The following is a 19,702-nucleotide window of genomic DNA, read 5'->3' as shown; positions in this document are numbered from 1 at the left end:
AAGTCTCTTGCTTTGTAAAATTAATAATACCTAAAAATTTCTACATTAAATTAATCTACAGGTGATTAGGCAACCTGTATTACCTGCTTTGGCCTATCTTTTAAGCATATTCAGAGAAAAACTTAGGGTGAAACTCTGAATTGAATTGAATTTCATATCTTTTTACTCTTCGAACTTTAACATTTATATCTCTACCTGATGGTATAATAATTAAATAACTTGTTGGGTTATTATTAATCGTGATATTCCAATAGGGAGGGTAATAGATAGACTATTTGAAAAACATAACATAGCATAATATGTTTGTTAGTAGATAAGGTTAGTTAATAATAAGGAAAATGTTAAGATTGATAATTTACAATGAATACAATAAGTGCAATAATTAATGGAAATTAACCGATTACGGTCTTCAAAAACAAGGAACAAATCTATTTTTTTTTAATTTACATAAGAATATATTTTATTTTTAAAACTTATATTGTAATACTTTTTCTATATGCAATGTAATACAATATATTTATTTAAACAACATATTATACTTTGTATTAATTTTAAATGCACATCAAGTCATAAGTCAAGTGCATATAGTCATACCTATAAATCAACCAATTACTTGTTATTGAAGTATTATTTTCCGTAATTACATATTCATATTATTTTGTATTACTTCATTTACATAATATGTTCGACAACATCATATAGTGATTACAATTCCTTATCAATAAACACGTGATTTTAAAATGTTTACACGAACGGCGCCGCCCGGCGCTTTCATTGATAAAATAAAGTTCTGGTGGTCTATTCTGTTAAAAGTTATTAAAAACTTGAAATTTAAGTCTTAATATATTCATTTATTTTCTTCAGTAAAAAATGGTCTGTGAATATTTCGTCACTACCAAATGGCGGATATTTTAATTAAAATTAAAATACATAGGTGCAATATGCTGGTAATTGCGAAACTAAAATTATTATTATAATAATTATTTTTTAAATATGTCAATCAAAAGAAATGTAAATATATCATATTTACATTACCATCTACCATATCATATTACTTTTGAGATTTAAAAATAAATCATATTTATTTGTCTTAATTTAAATGCACCTGCTAGTCAACTTGATATACATATGTAGTATCTCATTTGACAAAAGAGACACTATTAACAATTGTAGTCAACAAATTCAAACAGTATGAATATATACGTTTCATTGTTAAATTTTAGCAACATTATTTAAACTAAAAAACACCGAAGAATAATTTTATTTCCTTATGAGTCCCGAAATACTTAAAACAGGTTATACAATAATTATACTTTATTAATTCTTAGTCAAGTATTATTGTAAGTTTATATTCTATGCTATTTATATTTACATATTAAACAGTGATATTCTTGGAAATAGTAGTTTTATAAAAAAATCTCATTTAATTATATTTTTGTATACTCCATGGTTAGAGATTACGTAAAGAGTTCCTTTTTTTGTGGTACCAAATTGCTAGTGTCTGAAAGATATTTCGACGGCCTCGGTGGTTAGCACACCGCCTTAATTCCGATGGTCGCGGTTTCGATACCTCGCACGGTACAAGCATTTGTATTCATGAGTTTGTATACACTATTAATAATGATTGTTTGTCTCGGTAGAAAATACCCAGTTTCTATGTATAATATGTATATTTACAAAAAAAATATATATCTATGTATTATATTTGTATCAGTTATCTCGTTATTTTTACTTTACTCTATCTATTATCTACACTTGTTGTATTACGAATCCGTATATAGAATAAATAATAATAGAGAATAGACTGTATATTTTGAAAAGAAAATAGTTATAATAAAAGTAATGACAAATTCGATTGCACCTATAAAGAACGTCTTCCACAATCCGAACACCCCAAAATAAGCAAAGTAACACCAAACTTACTCACTTTTACTCAGGAACGTCTCGATGTGTAGTATAGTTTAGTGGCCACGCACTAAAGCGTATATTTTAATAAAAATAATTATATCAAATAAATCAGAATTCTCTTATTTTTAAATAGTTAAAATACGGAGCGTTGCGTCATTTTTATTCCAGTTCTTATTTTAAATTGACTTTCTTTATTCAAAATTTAAGTGGTTACATGTTTTTATTTGTGGCCAGTATTACCAAGCTCCCTTTGCTCCAGTAAGCAAGCCGGTGATACAACTTACTTAAACTTAGGATGTTCGGAATACGGAACAAGACTATACCTATTTTTTTGCAAATAATCTGTGCCTAATTATATTTTAGTCTGTATCCCATCTGGAGTTTCAAAAACTATTATATTGTTTGAAACACTGTTTAACTAAAAACTTCAATAATTTCCCGTTTATATTATGTAAGATGAGGTAGCATAGTGCATTATATTATAAACAATATTTCTAGTACAAATCTATGAAAAAAGAAATTGTTTTTTTTTTCGTTGTTAATAATATTTTAAATCGTGATAGTGAATATAATTCTAATAATATTGGTAGTCAAAGTGTACTTGTATTTTGCGTTCATTATTTTTTTATAGTTGCTACATATACCTAATAGAAATAATATTTAAGATATGCCTTTCATTGATCTTTAGATGTTTATTTAACACTAATGATAACGTATCTGCTTATTAAGTATAGGCCTATCTAAATTTATTTTCATGGTTTAGTTATACAAATATGGCAGCTGAAAACAAATACTTCTAATCTTGATATAAAACGTAACAAAAATTGCGTAATAAGTGAATAATACATACATAAACACTTATCTCTTTATATATTATACATATATCTACACGTGTATATATTAAGTGAAAGCTCCTTGCAAGGATAGGTTGAGATAAAAAATAATAACATAAAATTTAACTGTTTCATAGTCGCACGTTGTAATCATTAGAAATATTGAGTCGTAAGTACGAAATATCATCCTCGATTCCACGCTTTAATGCACTTGGAAGATTTCCAGAACATTTTGTAACATCTGTGTCCAGGCTCAACCAGTTGCATATTTAAAATGGAATTAGATGAAGGAAAGAAAGAATGAATAATTTTCCTTATTTACTAAATTATAGTAATGAAGATTAGAAAATATGGGATTTATCTCTTTAAAGTATGATCATTAGAATTTTGTTTTTAAAGTAAATAAACCAATGTATTATATATAATATAATTATATTATATGTACCAATTAAGAAATAAATTATGTGAATGTAATTTATTCTTGTTTTTTATATAAGTAATTAGTTAATTTCCACTAATACATGTCAACTACCTAGATAATACTATACACTGGGTTCGATGATTAAGTTAATTACACATTTATATTATTGACTGGTGGTTGCTACTTTGAAATAATAAATATCGTACGTGACATTAGGTGTAATTTCTATCGTTGCCAATAATGTAAAGTCCAAGGATGAGTAATAAATAACATTCGCTGGATCATCATATTTTATTGTATATTGTTCGATTCTATTTTTATTTTCTATGTAACAAGAATGATAATTAAGTTGAGGGCCCTTATGATGAAATGTAATAAGCTTTGTTTTCATTCATAAACATTACGCGTTTCAATTCCTGAGGTCAAAACGTCATACTTCCATACCCTGAAACTTAAGTGCATATGTTTACTCACGAATGGTTAGTTATTCTTCCAACCAACACAATAATCATCTCAAATAATCAAGTAAAAATATCATTAAGAACATAACTTATTTTATATTGAAATATCTATAGCTGTTAATCGAAACGAATCACACACTTTCATTATAAAAGTAATATATAAAACAGTATGATTATTTTTTAACTTTGATATGCTGTTTTATATTAGGTAAAGGTGTTAATCGGCAATTTCGAGTGCAGCTTATAGGTTTGTTATATCAAGGCTCTTCAAATGGCCACAAGTCGTCGACCCGGCGTCGTCACCTTGCGTCGCGCCAACTTACGCAATTTGTCAATCTTATCATTGGCATGCTCATCCGTAAGGCCTCAGAACCCTAAACTCGAACTATAAACGACTTCTTTGGTTATAATTGCGTTATCCTAAAGAGATAAATAATCCAAGTATAAATAAAAAGTCAAATTGAAAATTTATTCTTATAAAAAAATTAAACGAAAGCATACGTTGTACTTTAGATTTTAAAGGCCCTTTATATAAGATAACAAGTTTTTTTTTATTGACGGAGTTGTATATCCTTATATGTAAGAAATGTTTTATAATTATAAATAAGACTAAATGTTTTATCATTTTTATTCATATACCTTGACAAATAACTCAAAATAACTTCAAATGCCTATATCAATGTAACAGTTTACTATTATTTTCATCCCAATAGAAAACTGCGAAATCTTCCATATGTACCCTATAAAAATATATTTCTTTATTTCTGATTATTAGGTACGTCGTTGTCAGTTACTCTTTCAGTGCCACTTTGTAATAGATTTTTATCGGCTATGACAGTCACAAAATATATTCCTTTGTGATTCTGGACACGCTCTGCCTAACGTAAGTTGCTTGCTAAATTAGATAAATAACTGCTTAATTTATATACTTCTGTAATAGTTCATATTTTAAATACTAAAAATAGCAATATGTGATAAAAAATACTCATAATTATGATGAGCGATATAGATGATCGTTAATAATTCAATCTCTACTAGCTAATTGAAATATTACTTTGCGTATATATCTTCACAAAAAATCGGAATAGTGTATATTTGATGATGTAGATTCATTTAAAATGAATACAAATGAAAAGCAATTTTAAACTAACCAAAAGTAAAACTTTAAAATCAATATCGATCTCTACTAATCAGTTTTCAGCATTCTAATTAAGACCACTCGACATCCGCTAAAATATATAGTGAAATAAAGTATTTGAGAATGATTTAAAAATAAATATATATTAAAACTTATATTTTTATATAATTGTAATTATAAATATAAAAATTACTAAAATAATCCATATCTAATATACATAGTTGTAAAAACACGTACACGTATTCGTAGTTTGCTAAGCATGTTTTTACCATAATACTATAACATGAATATTATGAAAATATGAGATTGGTTTTTACGATAACGTATCGTAGTGTATATATCACAATGTGTAGATAATACAGTATTTGTTGTATAAACTAAATTTAACTGAACTATCTCCATTACGCTATCTAATATGCAACCATTGTATTTGTAATATAATCAAAAGTTATTTAAATTCACTACATGCCCAAAATTAGAATGGTCTACGAGAGGGTGCTACGATTTTCGTAGCACACCGACTCGCGGAAAAGTGCCGGAGTGAGGATAGCGGCACCGGTGCGGTGGGACGAGCCTGCGCGCGCGCCACCCCGGTGCGGACCACTATTTATTCGCAAGGCCACGCGAGCGCCGCGCCAGTGCGCAGACGTCGGTCACACGCGATACAATCATATCATTCTCGTCATCGCACTATTGCGATCTACGGTCCGCGCACTAATGTTACGTACAGTTTACGATTAATACATTTTGCTTTTAACACGTAAAAAAAGGACTAAATATGATAACAATGCTTACAAACTCTAAAATATTGTGGGGACTATGGCAAGTGGTGATCTACTGTGCATCGCGTACTTCTTTACCGTTGCTGTTGGCAGCCGGCATCACGTTTCTAGCGGCAAAGCTGGCGGCGTTGCTGCATGACATGCGAAAACTACCACCGGGCCCTTGGGGGCCTCCAGTGGTCGGCTACCTGCCTTTTCTTGGTGTCCGACACAAGACTTTCCTGGAACTTGCTCGCAGTTATGGAGCACTATTTTCTGCACGACTCGGAAATCAACTAACAGTGGTTCTTAGTGACTACAAACTTATCAGAGAAGCTTTTCGTCGCGAAGAATTTACTGGCCGCCCCAGCACCCCATTGATGCATACTTTGGATGGTCTCGGTAAGTCTTTATACATATTTCAAATATCTGATTATCATAATATAAACATAAATAACTTCAGTCACAAAAATAAATTTCGTAACTTTTTTTTATAATTATTAAATGAGGAACATGTAAATTTCACTATAATTTTTTTAACAGTAGTAAAATACTGCTCACTGGCATTATTAAATTTGTTATCATTTACGTATACGTAGGCTCACCTTGTAAATAAAACTTACTTAATTATTGGTGACATGAAAGTATTGTGCACATGGGCATGTGGGCGGCACATAGCTGTCCGGCCCTCCCGCTAGCGTAATATGCACCTCCCACTTAGTCGAGCCCTCACTTAACGCCTCCCTCTGTGCAGGCATCATCAACAGCGAGGGTCGCCTTTGGAAGAATCAACGTCGCTTTTTACATGAAAAACTCCGCGAGTTTGGAATGACTTATATGGGAAACGGCAAGAAGATTATGGAAGGAAGAATCAAGGTTTGTACAGATTTAAAAATGTCTCTTTCTTATACTTGTAAAGTAATGTAATCTAATATTTTTATTATATTTTAACAGAATGAAGTATACGAACTTATCAATAATCTGCATCGATCAGAAGGGTCACCTGTCGATGCAAACCCTCTGCTCGCCTTAGTTGTATCCAATGTTATCTGTGGTATCACTATGTCGGTGAGATTCAGTCACGGAGATGCTCGATTTACGAGGCTCAATTTTCTTATCGAAGAAGGAATGAGGCTTTTTGGAGAAGTGCACTACGGAGAATATATTCCTCTTTACAACGTAAGTTCCGTATATGCAATAATAATAATAATAACTATAAATGTATGTAAAATTTAACAAACAATCTTAACTTTTCGTGGTTTCTTGCAGTATCTTCCTGGAAAAGCTCAAGCAAAGGAGAAAGTTGCTAAAAATCGGGCGGAAATGTTCGAATTTTATCAAACCTTAATTGATGAACACAGAGCAACATTGGATTTAAACAATGCTAGAGATCTTATCGACGTTTACCTTATTGAGATTGAAAAAGCTAAAATCGAAGGAAGGGAAGGCGAATTATTTGAAGGCAGAGATCATGGTAAGTTAAGACTTACGTAATGAACTAAAATATGTATTGTAAAAATTATGTTATTTATTTTATAATAGAATGTATTAACATAAAATGTATGTTTTTTAGAACTGCAAATCAAGCAAATTTTGGGAGATCTATTTTCTGCTGGTATGGAAACAATTAAATCTTCACTACTTTGGATGATTGTATTCATGTTACGCAATCCTCATGTAAAAAAACGTGTACAAGAGGAACTGGACACTGTTATCGGACGTGAACGTCTTCCTACTATAGAAGATATGACCCATTTGCCGTACACCGAAACCACAATTTTAGAGACCCTCCGCATGTCTAGCATCGTACCGTTAGCAACAACTCACTCGCCAACTAAGTATGTTTATATTTTTTACAACATAAATCAAATATTTACAGTTATAATTTTGTGTTCGGTACTAATATTTTATTTTCTTTCACAGAGATGTCAATCTAAATGGCTACAAAATTCCAGCTGGCTCGCAAGTAGTACCACTAATTAACTGCGTACACATGGATCCTAATCTTTGGCACGAACCTAAGCAATTTAACCCTAGTCGATTTATTGACGAAAATGGAAAGATCAAGCGTCCAGAGTTCTTCATGCCATTCGGAGTTGGACGACGTATGTGTCTGGGTGATGTACTAGCGCGCATGGAGATGTTTATGTTCTTTGCTTGTATAATGCATCAGTTCGATGTGCAGCTAGAAGATGGTGATAGACTACCATCTTTAGAAGGCACTGTTGGAGCGACAATAGCACCAAAAGCTTTCCGAGTGAAGTTCATATCGCGCGCTCCACCTATTGCACCGCCGGCTGCGCCCGCACCTGACCACCCACATTTGCGTCACGTTGGTGCGCACTAGGTGCCACTTACTATTTTGTTTTTCTTCTTTTTACATACCCACCAGTATTTTATGATCACTCGTTTTAGAGCGAATCGACACCATTTATTTAAGTATAATATTATTATAAGTGACGACATCGTTTCTACGATGGTCGAGGCTGTGCATAAAGTGTTCAACAATAGTAAACTGAACGAATGTTAAGTTCAGTTCACTTTAGATGTAATGAATATTCCCATCGTTGATATTAATATTGTTTTCGTGCGTTGAAATGTAGATTGCTTTGATCGTAGCCTAAGCGATACAAATCACGCGATAATATTGTTTAAGAATATTAATTACGCTGTTTAAGCTCTAGTACCTATACCAAAATAAATGTATATTCTAGGTCATTATTTATTAATAGCTATCATTGGAAGAATGTATGTTGAGTGTGATCTCATGTTTGTTGAGTTGCAATTTGCAATTCCATTTATAATATCATCTTGTATACACCAATCATGACATGAATAACATTCCGTAGTGTAGCCACTGGAAACTAGTCTTATTAATTTGATTTGAAACTAATCTGATTAAATAATTTATAATACATGTATAGACATCTGAATTGTTTAAATTGTTAGCAACCAAGTTGCAGTGAAGTTCAAATATATTGAAAGTCTGTTCTATTTAAACTCACCGTTATTAAATACCAATACCTATTTACCATGCTTTGTATATAGTGCCCTGTATTTTAAATCTAAGTACCTACTTGAAAATAAAAAATAATGAAATTATTTTAAATGAACTTTTCGTTTAATTTACTTTACATGGAAATTATTCATCATCCATATCCCATATTAAAAGAAAGGACACAAATACGTAAATATATATAATAATTTCAATAACTTCATTTATAATATTCTAATATATACAACAATAGGTATATATTATGATATTGTTGTAAAAATAGTACATACTTTTAAAGTAGTTCAATATTCGCATTGTTGTATTTAGATAATTTATTTGTCAGTCGATGTAAATGAAATACTATTCCAATACCTTCGGCCTACTTTCGCGTGATCTAAATATCCATTACAAACTTTCAAAATTACTATAATATTAGAAAGTTCGAAATTAAATATTCTTGGAGTACACAAAAGATATAATGCATCAGTATAAAAACTTTACTTAAACTTAAACATTTCAAATTCTATTAATAAACAAATAAGAGTCTTTTACTAAGAAATTTTATAGCATTTGAATCTTAGTTCTGTTGTACATAAAATTATATACTGCGTATATATACTTATTAAAGATGTTGAAAGCCCTTATTTGTTTGTTTATCTATTTATTACGTTATTAAAAATACAAGATTACAGCGATGGGGTCAAGCAAATATTCCATTCAGACGAAGTTGGAGGTACAGTTTAAATACCTAATTGTATATATAATAGAGAAAAATAAAGTCTATTATTATATTCATATAAAAACGAAATGCTACAAGCACTGATTAAAGATCTTCACATAAGGATAAAATAAATATATTGTTATCAGTAATGTTACTTCTTATAAAATAAAAATATTCATAATCATTTTATTTTTATACAACAGTAAGTATGTACGTTGAATAATGTTCTCCGTTAATATTTCTAAAATAAAGTATATTTAAAAAAATTACACATTAGACATTGTCACAATAATATTGGACTGTGGGGGGAGTTAAAGTAACTCCCACATTGCCTTTCATCTCCTCAGGAGTTGGAGGCTTGGAAGCTAGTCTCACGCGCTTGCGTCTGAATAACCTGGTCACCAGCCCACATGACAGCATACGAGACAATTCATCTCCTGGACACATACGTTTACCTGAAAATATAACACAAAATATTTTTTATCATTTAATCAAAAATCTTTTTATACTTTGAATTAAAAAATACCCATTTTTAATTCAAAGTATAAAAAGATTTTTCGATTAATAATATTGAAATATTCAACACTAATAACTGACGTTTAATAATTAATAACTAAATAATTGATTCCGTAAAATCTATATATTCTACATTGTACTTCAAAAATTAAAACAATGTAGACAAACGTTAATAAACTTAAAATATGTTTACAAATGTATACACAATTGTTTAATGTACTCGTAGGTAGGTATCTATTAAAATTAAATTATAAATGGATGTGAAATAAAATAAAAGTGTAACCTTTATTATAATGCACTTGAAATTTACTATTTCGAACCAGGGTATCTAAGAAAGAGATCTCTTGCAGACAATACCAAAGTGATACGTAATGGAGACAATTACCGGACAATTGAAGTACTAAAGGTTATCATTATGAGATACTTTATAATCGAAATATACATAGACTAATTCTCTGATATTGCTTTTTATATAAAAGTATTTTATAACAATACCCAATCTTATATATAAAATTCTCGTGTCACAGTTTTCGTTCCCACACTCCTCCGAAACGGCTTGACCGATTCTCATGAAATTTTGTGGTCTGAGAATCGGCCAACATCTATTTTTCATCCCCCTAAATGTTAGGGGTAGTCCACCCCTAATTTTTTTTTTATTTTAAGGCAAAACAACGTTTGCCGGGACATCTAGTTATTTATATAATTTATTATGTCCAAATAATTCTAAAAATACTAAGTGGATATTATACAATCGTAAGCAATCATAACTTTTCATGGCATCGTAAAATGAATAAACAAAATTATGAATTGTAAAAAAAAGACAAAATCGGTTGAGCTCTATCTATATTCGAATTTTGAAATTCGCTTTTTGAAGGTGTGTTCAAAAACTACACTGAATTTTATCCTGATTTATACATTTATTATTTATGCAGGATAAGAAATAATATAAAAAAAAATATTATGATAAAAAGACGTTTTAGGTGTGTAACTTATATTATTATAATATATATACTCATATTTATTATAATTCATATATCACTCTAAATTCATTTATAAATGTTGTGACATATATGTCACCCGCATGGAATCGAAATATAACAAGAAAATAAACGTAAGTAACGTAGCACGTTATAGTAAAAGAGAATACTAATAAAATACTCATACTATAGTGGGTACTAAAACATCAACATGGTATTTCACTTGATGAAAAGTAATAATTATCGTCTGGTCGTGGTGGCATCATGAAATTGCCATAATATTATACGGCGCTCATAATGAGGCCAATCATTTATCACTCTTGACAGATAATAATAATATCACTCACCAAGGTGACATAATCTATCTAGTCATATTTTTATATCACAATGCTGTCAAAGAAGCATACGGCCCACCTGAAGGCAGACTAGAAAATCTGTATATGAGGTAACCTTTAGACAGCGGCAGGATGTTACCAAGCTGACAAACATTTTAGTACATCATTTTTCAAAACTATTTTTGTGGTCCTTAAGTACTATTGTGAATTTGGTAAGTCATAGGAAAACATACGAGCATGTTTATTAGTTTCTAGGACATATATAATAGAATAATAGTTATGTAAGGTGTGCACAATTTTTCTTATCATTGCAGCGATTAACCCAGCAGAATCAGCTGTTCAAAAGGAACCCAGTGTGGTGCTATTCTGGTGTGTATTAACACTCAATCAGATGAAATTCACAAATGTAATCCTAGTTAATGATAAATGACATACAGTAATCTCCATTAAATATATAAATACACTCGCATGCGTATGATTATCGTAATTATTTATATTTATGCATAATCATTGCGTATTGAATGTTTAGAATGTACCTAGTCATGAGATTATATTTAAGCCTCGATAAAAAAAAACCCTCATAATGCAGGTACAGCCTAATATATAATATTATTATTTATACAAAATATAGGGTAAGTAATTAGGATAAAATAATGAACAAAAAAGATAAAAAATACCTGTCTGAAAGGGTATAAATTCTTGTGGTTTTAATAAACTTCCGTCAGGCGCGATGAAACGACTTGGTCGAAACTCCTCAGGGTTTTCCCAAACGTCAGGGTCCATATGCATAGCCCATTGTAATGGTATTACCATGGCTCCTTTAGGAATTTTATAATTCCCCAAAAATGTTTCCTGCGTTTAAAAAGATATATGTATTCATTGAACTAAACTGAATAATATATAGGGCATTTTCGTTTGAATTTCTACGAATTACGATTAAGAACATTAAAAAATGCGCTTGGTAAAATAATTTTAAATATAAATCAACTATTATGAGTAAAGTTCGAGTCAATGATAGCAAATTTATTTTATTAATTCATTAACGATATATTTTACGAACCTCAACACAGCCATGTGGAATGCCAACAGGTACGATAGACCTGATCCTCTGAGTTTCACAGATAGTTGCCATAAGATAAGGCAATCTAGATATATCCACTTCTGCTCCCTCTTCTGGACAATTAGATAAAATTTCTTTACGGATTATTTCCTGTAAATCAGTTAGTTATTATATTACATCTCTTGGGGCAATATTAATTAAAACTTTAATGAGGTTTGGATTGACTGAAAATTTTTAAATTTGAATGTTCGAAGTAACCTAAATACCTACTATTGACTCGATTTTGAAAATTGTAATTATTATTGATGAATATCGCATGGCATGAATATTTATTAATACTATTGCCAATAGACATGAAGCCGCAAAGAAAAATATTGCAAAATCGGCGAAAATGTGATGTTCTGTGCAAATATCATCATATTTTAATATAATATGACAATTTTCATAATACATATATCTACAGTTATAATTATTATTTAGTCTATCTACCTAAAGACAATTTCTATGTCTTTTATCGAAATGTCACTAAGTGCTGATAACATTTCTTTTACTAGGACAGGACTTATTTAGTTTATGTTAAATAGAATAACTTTATCAATAAAATAATATACAGTACAACAGACTACAATAAAGGGCAGGCTTTGATTATCCTGTTTGAAATAAAACTGAGTGATATTTTAATGCATAATCTCACCTGTTCTTCTGGATATAGAGACATATAAAGCAAAAACCACGCTAGAGTAACAGATGTAGTGTCTAGCCCTGCACCAAACATATCGGCCAAAAGAAATAGCAATTGTTCGTCTGTTGCGTAACGTGCAGATTCTTCACCATTTTCAAACCTCCTTTTCTGCTCCTTTAGGAAATTATCCAAAATGCATTCTCCATCGGTTTCTATAAGAATATTTGGGTCAAAGAAATGTTCTTCAGTGTCAGACGCATGTTTGCTGTATTTGATACATTTGATGTATCCATTGGGATGTTCGTCAAATATATGACGATGAAGGGGATACTCAGCGCCCTCGGGGATCTCTAATCCTAGCATTTTGCGTCGCCTTGCTATAATACTGGCATAAAGTCTATGCGTCTGAGCTTGCCCGCGCACAATAATTTTTATAGTCTTCTGAGTTGACGACGAAAAAAATCTATAACAAAATATAAAGTTGCATACATATACTTCATTATTTGACATAATAATTCGTTGTTTGTAAAATAATTATTTCTTGATTCAAATCAGGCGTTAACCTAACAAACAAAAAAAAAAGTTGTATATTAGGTACAGCGTATGTAAGGTATGTAATTCTCTCACCGTACAAAAGGTAAAAAGTTGACGACACCGGCTACACCCATTTCATGACATCCTTCTTCTTGAATCTGACGGCACCAATTCCAAGTTTTGTCGTCAGGAGGAAATTTGTATCCAAATATGATTTCGTTCACAACATTTCCCAATGAGTTTGTGAGCATATGAGGAAGGTCCATTGGTGATCCGGATAATTTTTCAACATTCTACAATATTATATTTTTATAAATTATACAATTACATTATCTCTAAGAACGGATAAGTCAGTATTAAAACAACAGCTGCAGCTGCTAAGATTAATAGCTTTACTTGCCTAGATAAAAAAATGATACCTCATTATTTCATTTATATCTATTGTGAAGTAAAAATTAATCGTTTTGTAGTATTTTAGATTTAATTACGAAAGAAATTTGGGTTATACAATAATGTGAGAATTACATGGCCGATAGCTTTTATATCTACGAAGAAAACCATCATATACATATGTAGTGATTTTACAGACCACAACCAAAAATTTTTATGCCATAAGCAGCCAAAATGTCTACTATTCGCAAAGGTATAGTAATAAAACAGCAGACATCAACATTCAAATTATGCTAATAATGACAGGTAGTAAAACCGCTAGACCGTCGATGTGTTACTTGCGATGGTATTGGGTTCGACTCCTCCCACGATGCAAATATTGTATTCCAGAATATTCATAGACAAATACAAACAAACCATTGTATTAGTCTATGAATATTATGTACATTTTTTTAATGTAATTAAGTATTTTTATCCGTTGTCTAATACCCATAACACAAGCTCCAGTGTCAGAGCTCAACTGAGAGAGGCTCCTAATTTTTGACAGAATGAATTATTACGATACTTGTTCTTTCTAAAAAATATCAAATAACAAGTTTCTTGCTTTCAATTTCCAAAAGTGTACTTGAATTTCAATTGGGATTTAAATAAAGAACCTAAATCGGAAAATAAATCATAACAATCTAAGGATTTCGTTTTATTTTTTCTTCTCGAGTCCGAATTATTGTAGCAATTTGTCAGCGACACCCAAAAATATAATTGGAGGTCTGACGGTATTTATAACTTTTCATTTTTTTGCGTTTTAAACCTCCATGGTTCATTTATAACTTTTATGCATACGAATATTGTTGAAACAGGTTGGTTGTATTTCTTTTTTTAATATGTTTTTGCATGTTTTTGGGTATCATTTATCAGTCTGGGCTTATAATGGTGATATTAAAGAAAGATCCTATATTTATTTTACCTCGAGTAGTTCAAAAACACCAGAAGCGATTCTCTTTTCCAGCTTTTCACGAGTCACGCCGTGCTTGCTCATTCCGAAACTTTTGAGCCATGTTGTAATTAATTTTCTTTGATCCTTCCACAGTCCACCCTCAGCGCATATTATACCTTAAAAATTATCTTGTATTACTTTTGTTTATGAATATAACTTGTACAGTATTGCATTTTACTTTTGGACATGAAAATTTGTCATCAAGATCTTTCATTAATCTACAGGTAGCAATACAGACTTCGAATTTAGTTGCTGTGGATCATCATCATTACATAGTATAAACAAAGTCACTGTCGCTGTCTGTCCGTCCCTATGTATGCTTAAATGTTTAAAACTACTCAACGGATTTTGAAGCTGTTTTTTTTAATAGATAGAGTGATTCAAGAGGAAGGTATACATGTACACCCGGGCGAAGCCGGCACGAGTAGCTAGTAAATAAATATAAGGCATAGCTATACCTACATCTAAACTACTATATAATTTTTAATATGATTTTTCTTTTAGTGCTTTATTATGAACCGCTTTAATAAATTATCGAAAATATTAGTAGGTGTGTAAAAAAAAGTCAAATTTAAATTTGAATTTTTGTTATAATAATGCCACTTTAATTACTATGTGATCTTTATGTGTAATTACTATGAGACCACTTGTAATATTATTTGATAGTGGATATTTACGTAAAAAATCCTTTAACCTATCTGGTCGACATCCACGCAGTTCCCAGCTACGTTCAGTGCAGATATAAAAGTCGACTACTACCAAGTGCATTAGATTCATTTTAAGAAAAAGCAGTCCCTTCTACCTTTGTATTTAATTTCATTTAAACATATTACATGACATGTAATATAATTTTGAATTATTAACTGTTACAAGTTACGATTTAAAATATGTCAGTTTCCATTATTATTACTATATATTGTTTTAAGTACTTACCATTCCCTTGCATGATCCCGTGCGTCAAGTACAGAGGAGCACGACCAGAAAAATTTTCTTTGGCGAAGGCATCTCTTACCAACTTATGATCTGATAACACCACTCCATAAACACTGCCCATGCTAATACCATAGATTGGACCATATTGTTTGGATAACTTTGCTAAAGTTAAATGGGGATGGTACCGATCTATAAACGGTAGGTATCCCAATATAGGTAGACCCCAAGGTCCTGGAGGTAAATATTGCCATTCTTTTATTTTTTTAAAAATCCAATATCCAAATACTACTGTGAATAACCACAATGCAACTAGATCCATTATAAACTAGAACAAAAAAATATTAATTTATATAGCTTAATATACGTATTTTTTATAACCTAATATCAACTTACAAGTGGTTGAATGCTATTCTTAATATACAATGTACAAAAAGTAAACAAAATTATCAAATATATTTCGATTACGGGATATTGTGGACATAGCCGCTAGTTATCTACATATATATATGTATAGAATATTCTTATAATCTAATCACTCATTGTATAATCTACGGTGTTTATAGAAAAGATATCATCTATCCATAATACCTACACTTAATGGCTATCAATGTTACCAACATGAAAACACAAATGAGCAATGACGTAATCGTGACATTCTACGTATCGTATTATAATAGGTTGACGCTTCGGTGAGGTTATTTTGAAGCTAACGTCTTCATTCCATCACAAATAACTTTATACAATAATATTATTTTATTTAATACTTTAAATATAGTTTATTTAGTACACTAACCTGTAATATGTACAGTTCAACTGAAGTTTAGTCCAATTGATCTCGCTCGCGCCACCTAGACGTTTATCAGACCACTTATCACGAGGCCAGACGCTTTCCGACTGTTTAAAATTCGATCCCAGGTATCTTCCTGAATAAAATTTAAAAAGCAAATAATACTATTTGATTTTTAAATTTAGAATTAAAATTTATATTGTACCACTTCAAACGCAGACATATCAAACTTTATAGTAAAATCAAAAAGGAGATGTCCATTGCGTATTTATTTACAGTATTGCTTAATGTAGTAGGTATAGTCCGATTAATAAGATTACCGTCTAGGCGTTGTTCTCAAATCTTTTTGTAATTATTGGCATCTATATGATTTATATTCGAACTAAGTGGAATTACAGATACATTTTAGTTCTTATTTACAATCTACGTAAATGTTATAACGGTAACTTGACCTTTGTGACGGATGAGGTAGTCTTATAATAATACTAAAATCGTATTTTATTAACATATATAATAAATACAGGTTTTTATAAAGCCTGTGGGTGCTTTATAAAAAACCTAAAATTGTATTTATTATAGTTTTATATAAGGCGACATAAAAGCATGTAAAATAAAAAAGAGAAGCTTCGGTTTTTTATTTTGAATTTTCGCTTAGATGAATAAGACCAATTTTAGGATACAACGTGCAAAATATAGCATCGCAAAATTGACCGGTGCAGTGGTGGTTCCATTTACAGTCCAGGTGTGCATTAGCGGCTGCTCGGTTCATCTCAAGAGTACATATGACCTGAGTGCAGTGTGTTGTTCGCTTAACGCTTCAGATATTAAGGCATTGCCACACGTCCTAAGTTTTGACATAATATGTTTTATCAATAGATATAATTTGGATTATATCTGTTCGTCGGTATATCCTAGGTTAATACTGTATATAATAATGTACCATAATATATTAAACAATTTAATTTAAACACGAAACTGTATTTTTGTAATTCTTGTCTGCTCTTGGTTTGAAACTACATTCCAAACTGAAACTAGATTAGACTTATCATAAGAGCCTGTAATAGATCTACTATGTAAATAAACATCAAATCAAATCAAAATAGATTTGATTTAATGTCAATTTATATTATGTGTTTACTATGTATTAAATTATATATAGTTCCTGTTTTTGTCATTGAAATGGCAAACAAGCGGTCAGCTTGTTTGCCATTTCAAACTAGTATAGAGGTATACAGAGGTAGTAGCCCAACTAGTACAGAGGTCGAGGAAGCAAATAAAATATTCTGATGTCCATGTTAAAGATAATACAGAGATATACACATAGAGCTACATATCTATTGTTTTTATATCAACAATAATCTGTTACAATTTCTGATTATAATCATATTAAATGGTATTAGTTTAAGGAAAACGGTCTACAACTCGGAGGGTGTAGTGAGTCATTTAAGTTCAAAACTGTCCTCTACTGGCAAACTTATTTTATGTTTATTCAGCAATTTCATATTCGTACGGATGAATATAAATTTAAAAAAATATGGTTTATTTATTAGGTACGCTGATGTCGTGAACATGGCATAGCTATTCCTATTTTATATAATATTCCAGCTCTTTATATTAATATAATATATTATTTAATTATGACACTGATATTGCATAATTATGCCGAATCAATCTTTAAATGCAAAAGAGACTAGTGGTGTGCGAGACCAACGGACGAGGCCGGGCGAGTCGCGGGCGCAGCGGTGCGCGTGTGAAGGCCGGTCAGCGGCCGCGCAGCTCTTATCGAACCAATCATAACGATCAAGTAGTACCACTTGCAGAGCAAAACCAACGTCGACAGCAATTCAATACCATTTGTTTGAAGATGGACATAGACTAAGCACATTTGCTCCTTCCAAATCCACTTTTGTTCTAATTTTCGTGCTCATCTCCTAATTCTCATAGTTATATTTACTGTAAATAAATAGAAGAGATGTTATTAAAACCGTTTTAAGTAAATTATTTGTTTACTTCTTGTACAAATAATTTAAAACTGGAACTGGTTATTTATTATAAAATATCATTATTGCTAAAGTCATATTGCTCTTTGTCATGTGGTGAGAGAGTAGTAATGTTCTACCACATTCCTCTTCTCGACAAGAATATCATATGATTATACATACATACAAGAATTAGACGCAAAATGCATAAGTATAGAATACATATATAGTATTTTTTACTAATACTTTTACCAAAACTGAATTTGATTCAAATTCGATAAATAATACATTCAAGAATAATAAAGGGCTTTATAGTATTTGTTTTACCTTTTGTTGTATATTCTTTGTTTACCCATTCCAAATGCATATATACGATAAATTTGTATATATTCTTGTCTTCTACTAACTTGAATCAAGGTTTTGTGTGGAGCCGGACTACTCCAATTATTAGTTATTGTAAATATATAACTAATTTAATCATTGGTTTGTCCACGTGCCGATTTATTAATATCTACGCAGTTGCACTCATTAGTTTAATTGAATTGATGAATACAGTTATCTATTATACATATAACCAAATGTTTACTACACTTCATAATGTATAACCACATATTATTACAATGCTTATTGTGTACTACAAATTTTACTAGATAGAAGGGAAGATAGTTTAAACAATACTTGGTCTACACTTCTAGGTCAATCTGCGTATAATTTAAATACTATATCTTATACATATTAAATAAACTAAATTTACTATTAGCTTTATTATTTTCTTAAAAAAAGTAATCAACAGTAAACAAAATATTTTCAATTGAATTAATATACATAATGTAATACGTCCGGCTCAAAATCCTTCCATACAATAATTTTGATAATTACTGAAATATTACTAAATCCCTACTCGTTAAATTTACTTGAGGCCTGATAGTTACTTCAAAAATAATATACAAACATGCTTGTTCAACATTTATACTTATACATAAAAATTATCTATTATGTATTAAATAAATATAAAAAACAGTAAATTGAAGTCAGAACTTATCTATCTCTTTAAATAACTTAATAATAAATCCAGATTAATAGAAATCTCTGAAATCTAATAATAGTATTAATATTTCCTCAAAGTATTATAGTTGAATAAGAAAGATATTGAAGCTACAACGACGATGAAAATAAAATATCTATCTGCATTTCTACCGTGTTCGTACTGGAATCTCTTACGTATTTTTATGAAAAATATAATTTATATTTTTATTTATTCATTCATAATTTTATTG

General features: G+C 30.5%; 2 protein-coding genes across 2 annotated transcripts; one reads left to right on the top strand and one right to left on the bottom strand.

The window, feature by feature from the left end:
• Positions 1-5,408: 5,408 nt before the first annotated feature.
• LOC131848543 (cytochrome P450 18a1) lies at positions 5,409-8,635 on the top strand. The gene is made up of 6 exons (XM_059198446.1): positions 5,409-5,924; positions 6,277-6,398; positions 6,477-6,701; positions 6,792-6,996; positions 7,096-7,360; positions 7,446-8,635. Exons 1-6 carry the CDS (start codon positions 5,540-5,542, stop codon positions 7,867-7,869), a joined length of 1,626 nt encoding a protein of 541 aa, XP_059054429.1. The 5' UTR covers positions 5,409-5,539; the 3' UTR covers positions 7,870-8,635.
• Positions 8,636-9,068: 433 nt separating this feature from the next.
• Positions 9,069-16,563, bottom strand: LOC131848552 (cytochrome P450 306a1). The gene is made up of 8 exons (XM_059198463.1): positions 16,453-16,563; positions 15,660-15,984; positions 14,697-14,842; positions 13,436-13,635; positions 12,821-13,271; positions 12,127-12,276; positions 11,744-11,918; positions 9,069-9,693 (listed from the first exon to the last, which is right to left on the bottom strand). The coding sequence occupies exons 2-8, from the start codon at positions 15,976-15,978 to the stop codon at positions 9,512-9,514; spliced, it is 1,623 nt and encodes a 540-aa protein (XP_059054446.1). The 5' UTR covers positions 15,979-15,984; positions 16,453-16,563; the 3' UTR covers positions 9,069-9,511.
• Between the last annotated feature and the right edge of the window lie 3,139 nt (positions 16,564-19,702).

This window comes from Achroia grisella, unplaced genomic scaffold (assembly GCF_030625045.1).
Source record: "Achroia grisella isolate CSIRO2021 unplaced genomic scaffold, CSIRO_AGI_Agris_v1 utg558, whole genome shotgun sequence".
Classification (NCBI taxonomy): domain Eukaryota; kingdom Metazoa; phylum Arthropoda; class Insecta; order Lepidoptera; family Pyralidae; genus Achroia; species Achroia grisella.
Note: the sequence above shows the minus strand (reverse complement) of the source record. Positions and strands in the feature narration are given on the sequence as shown.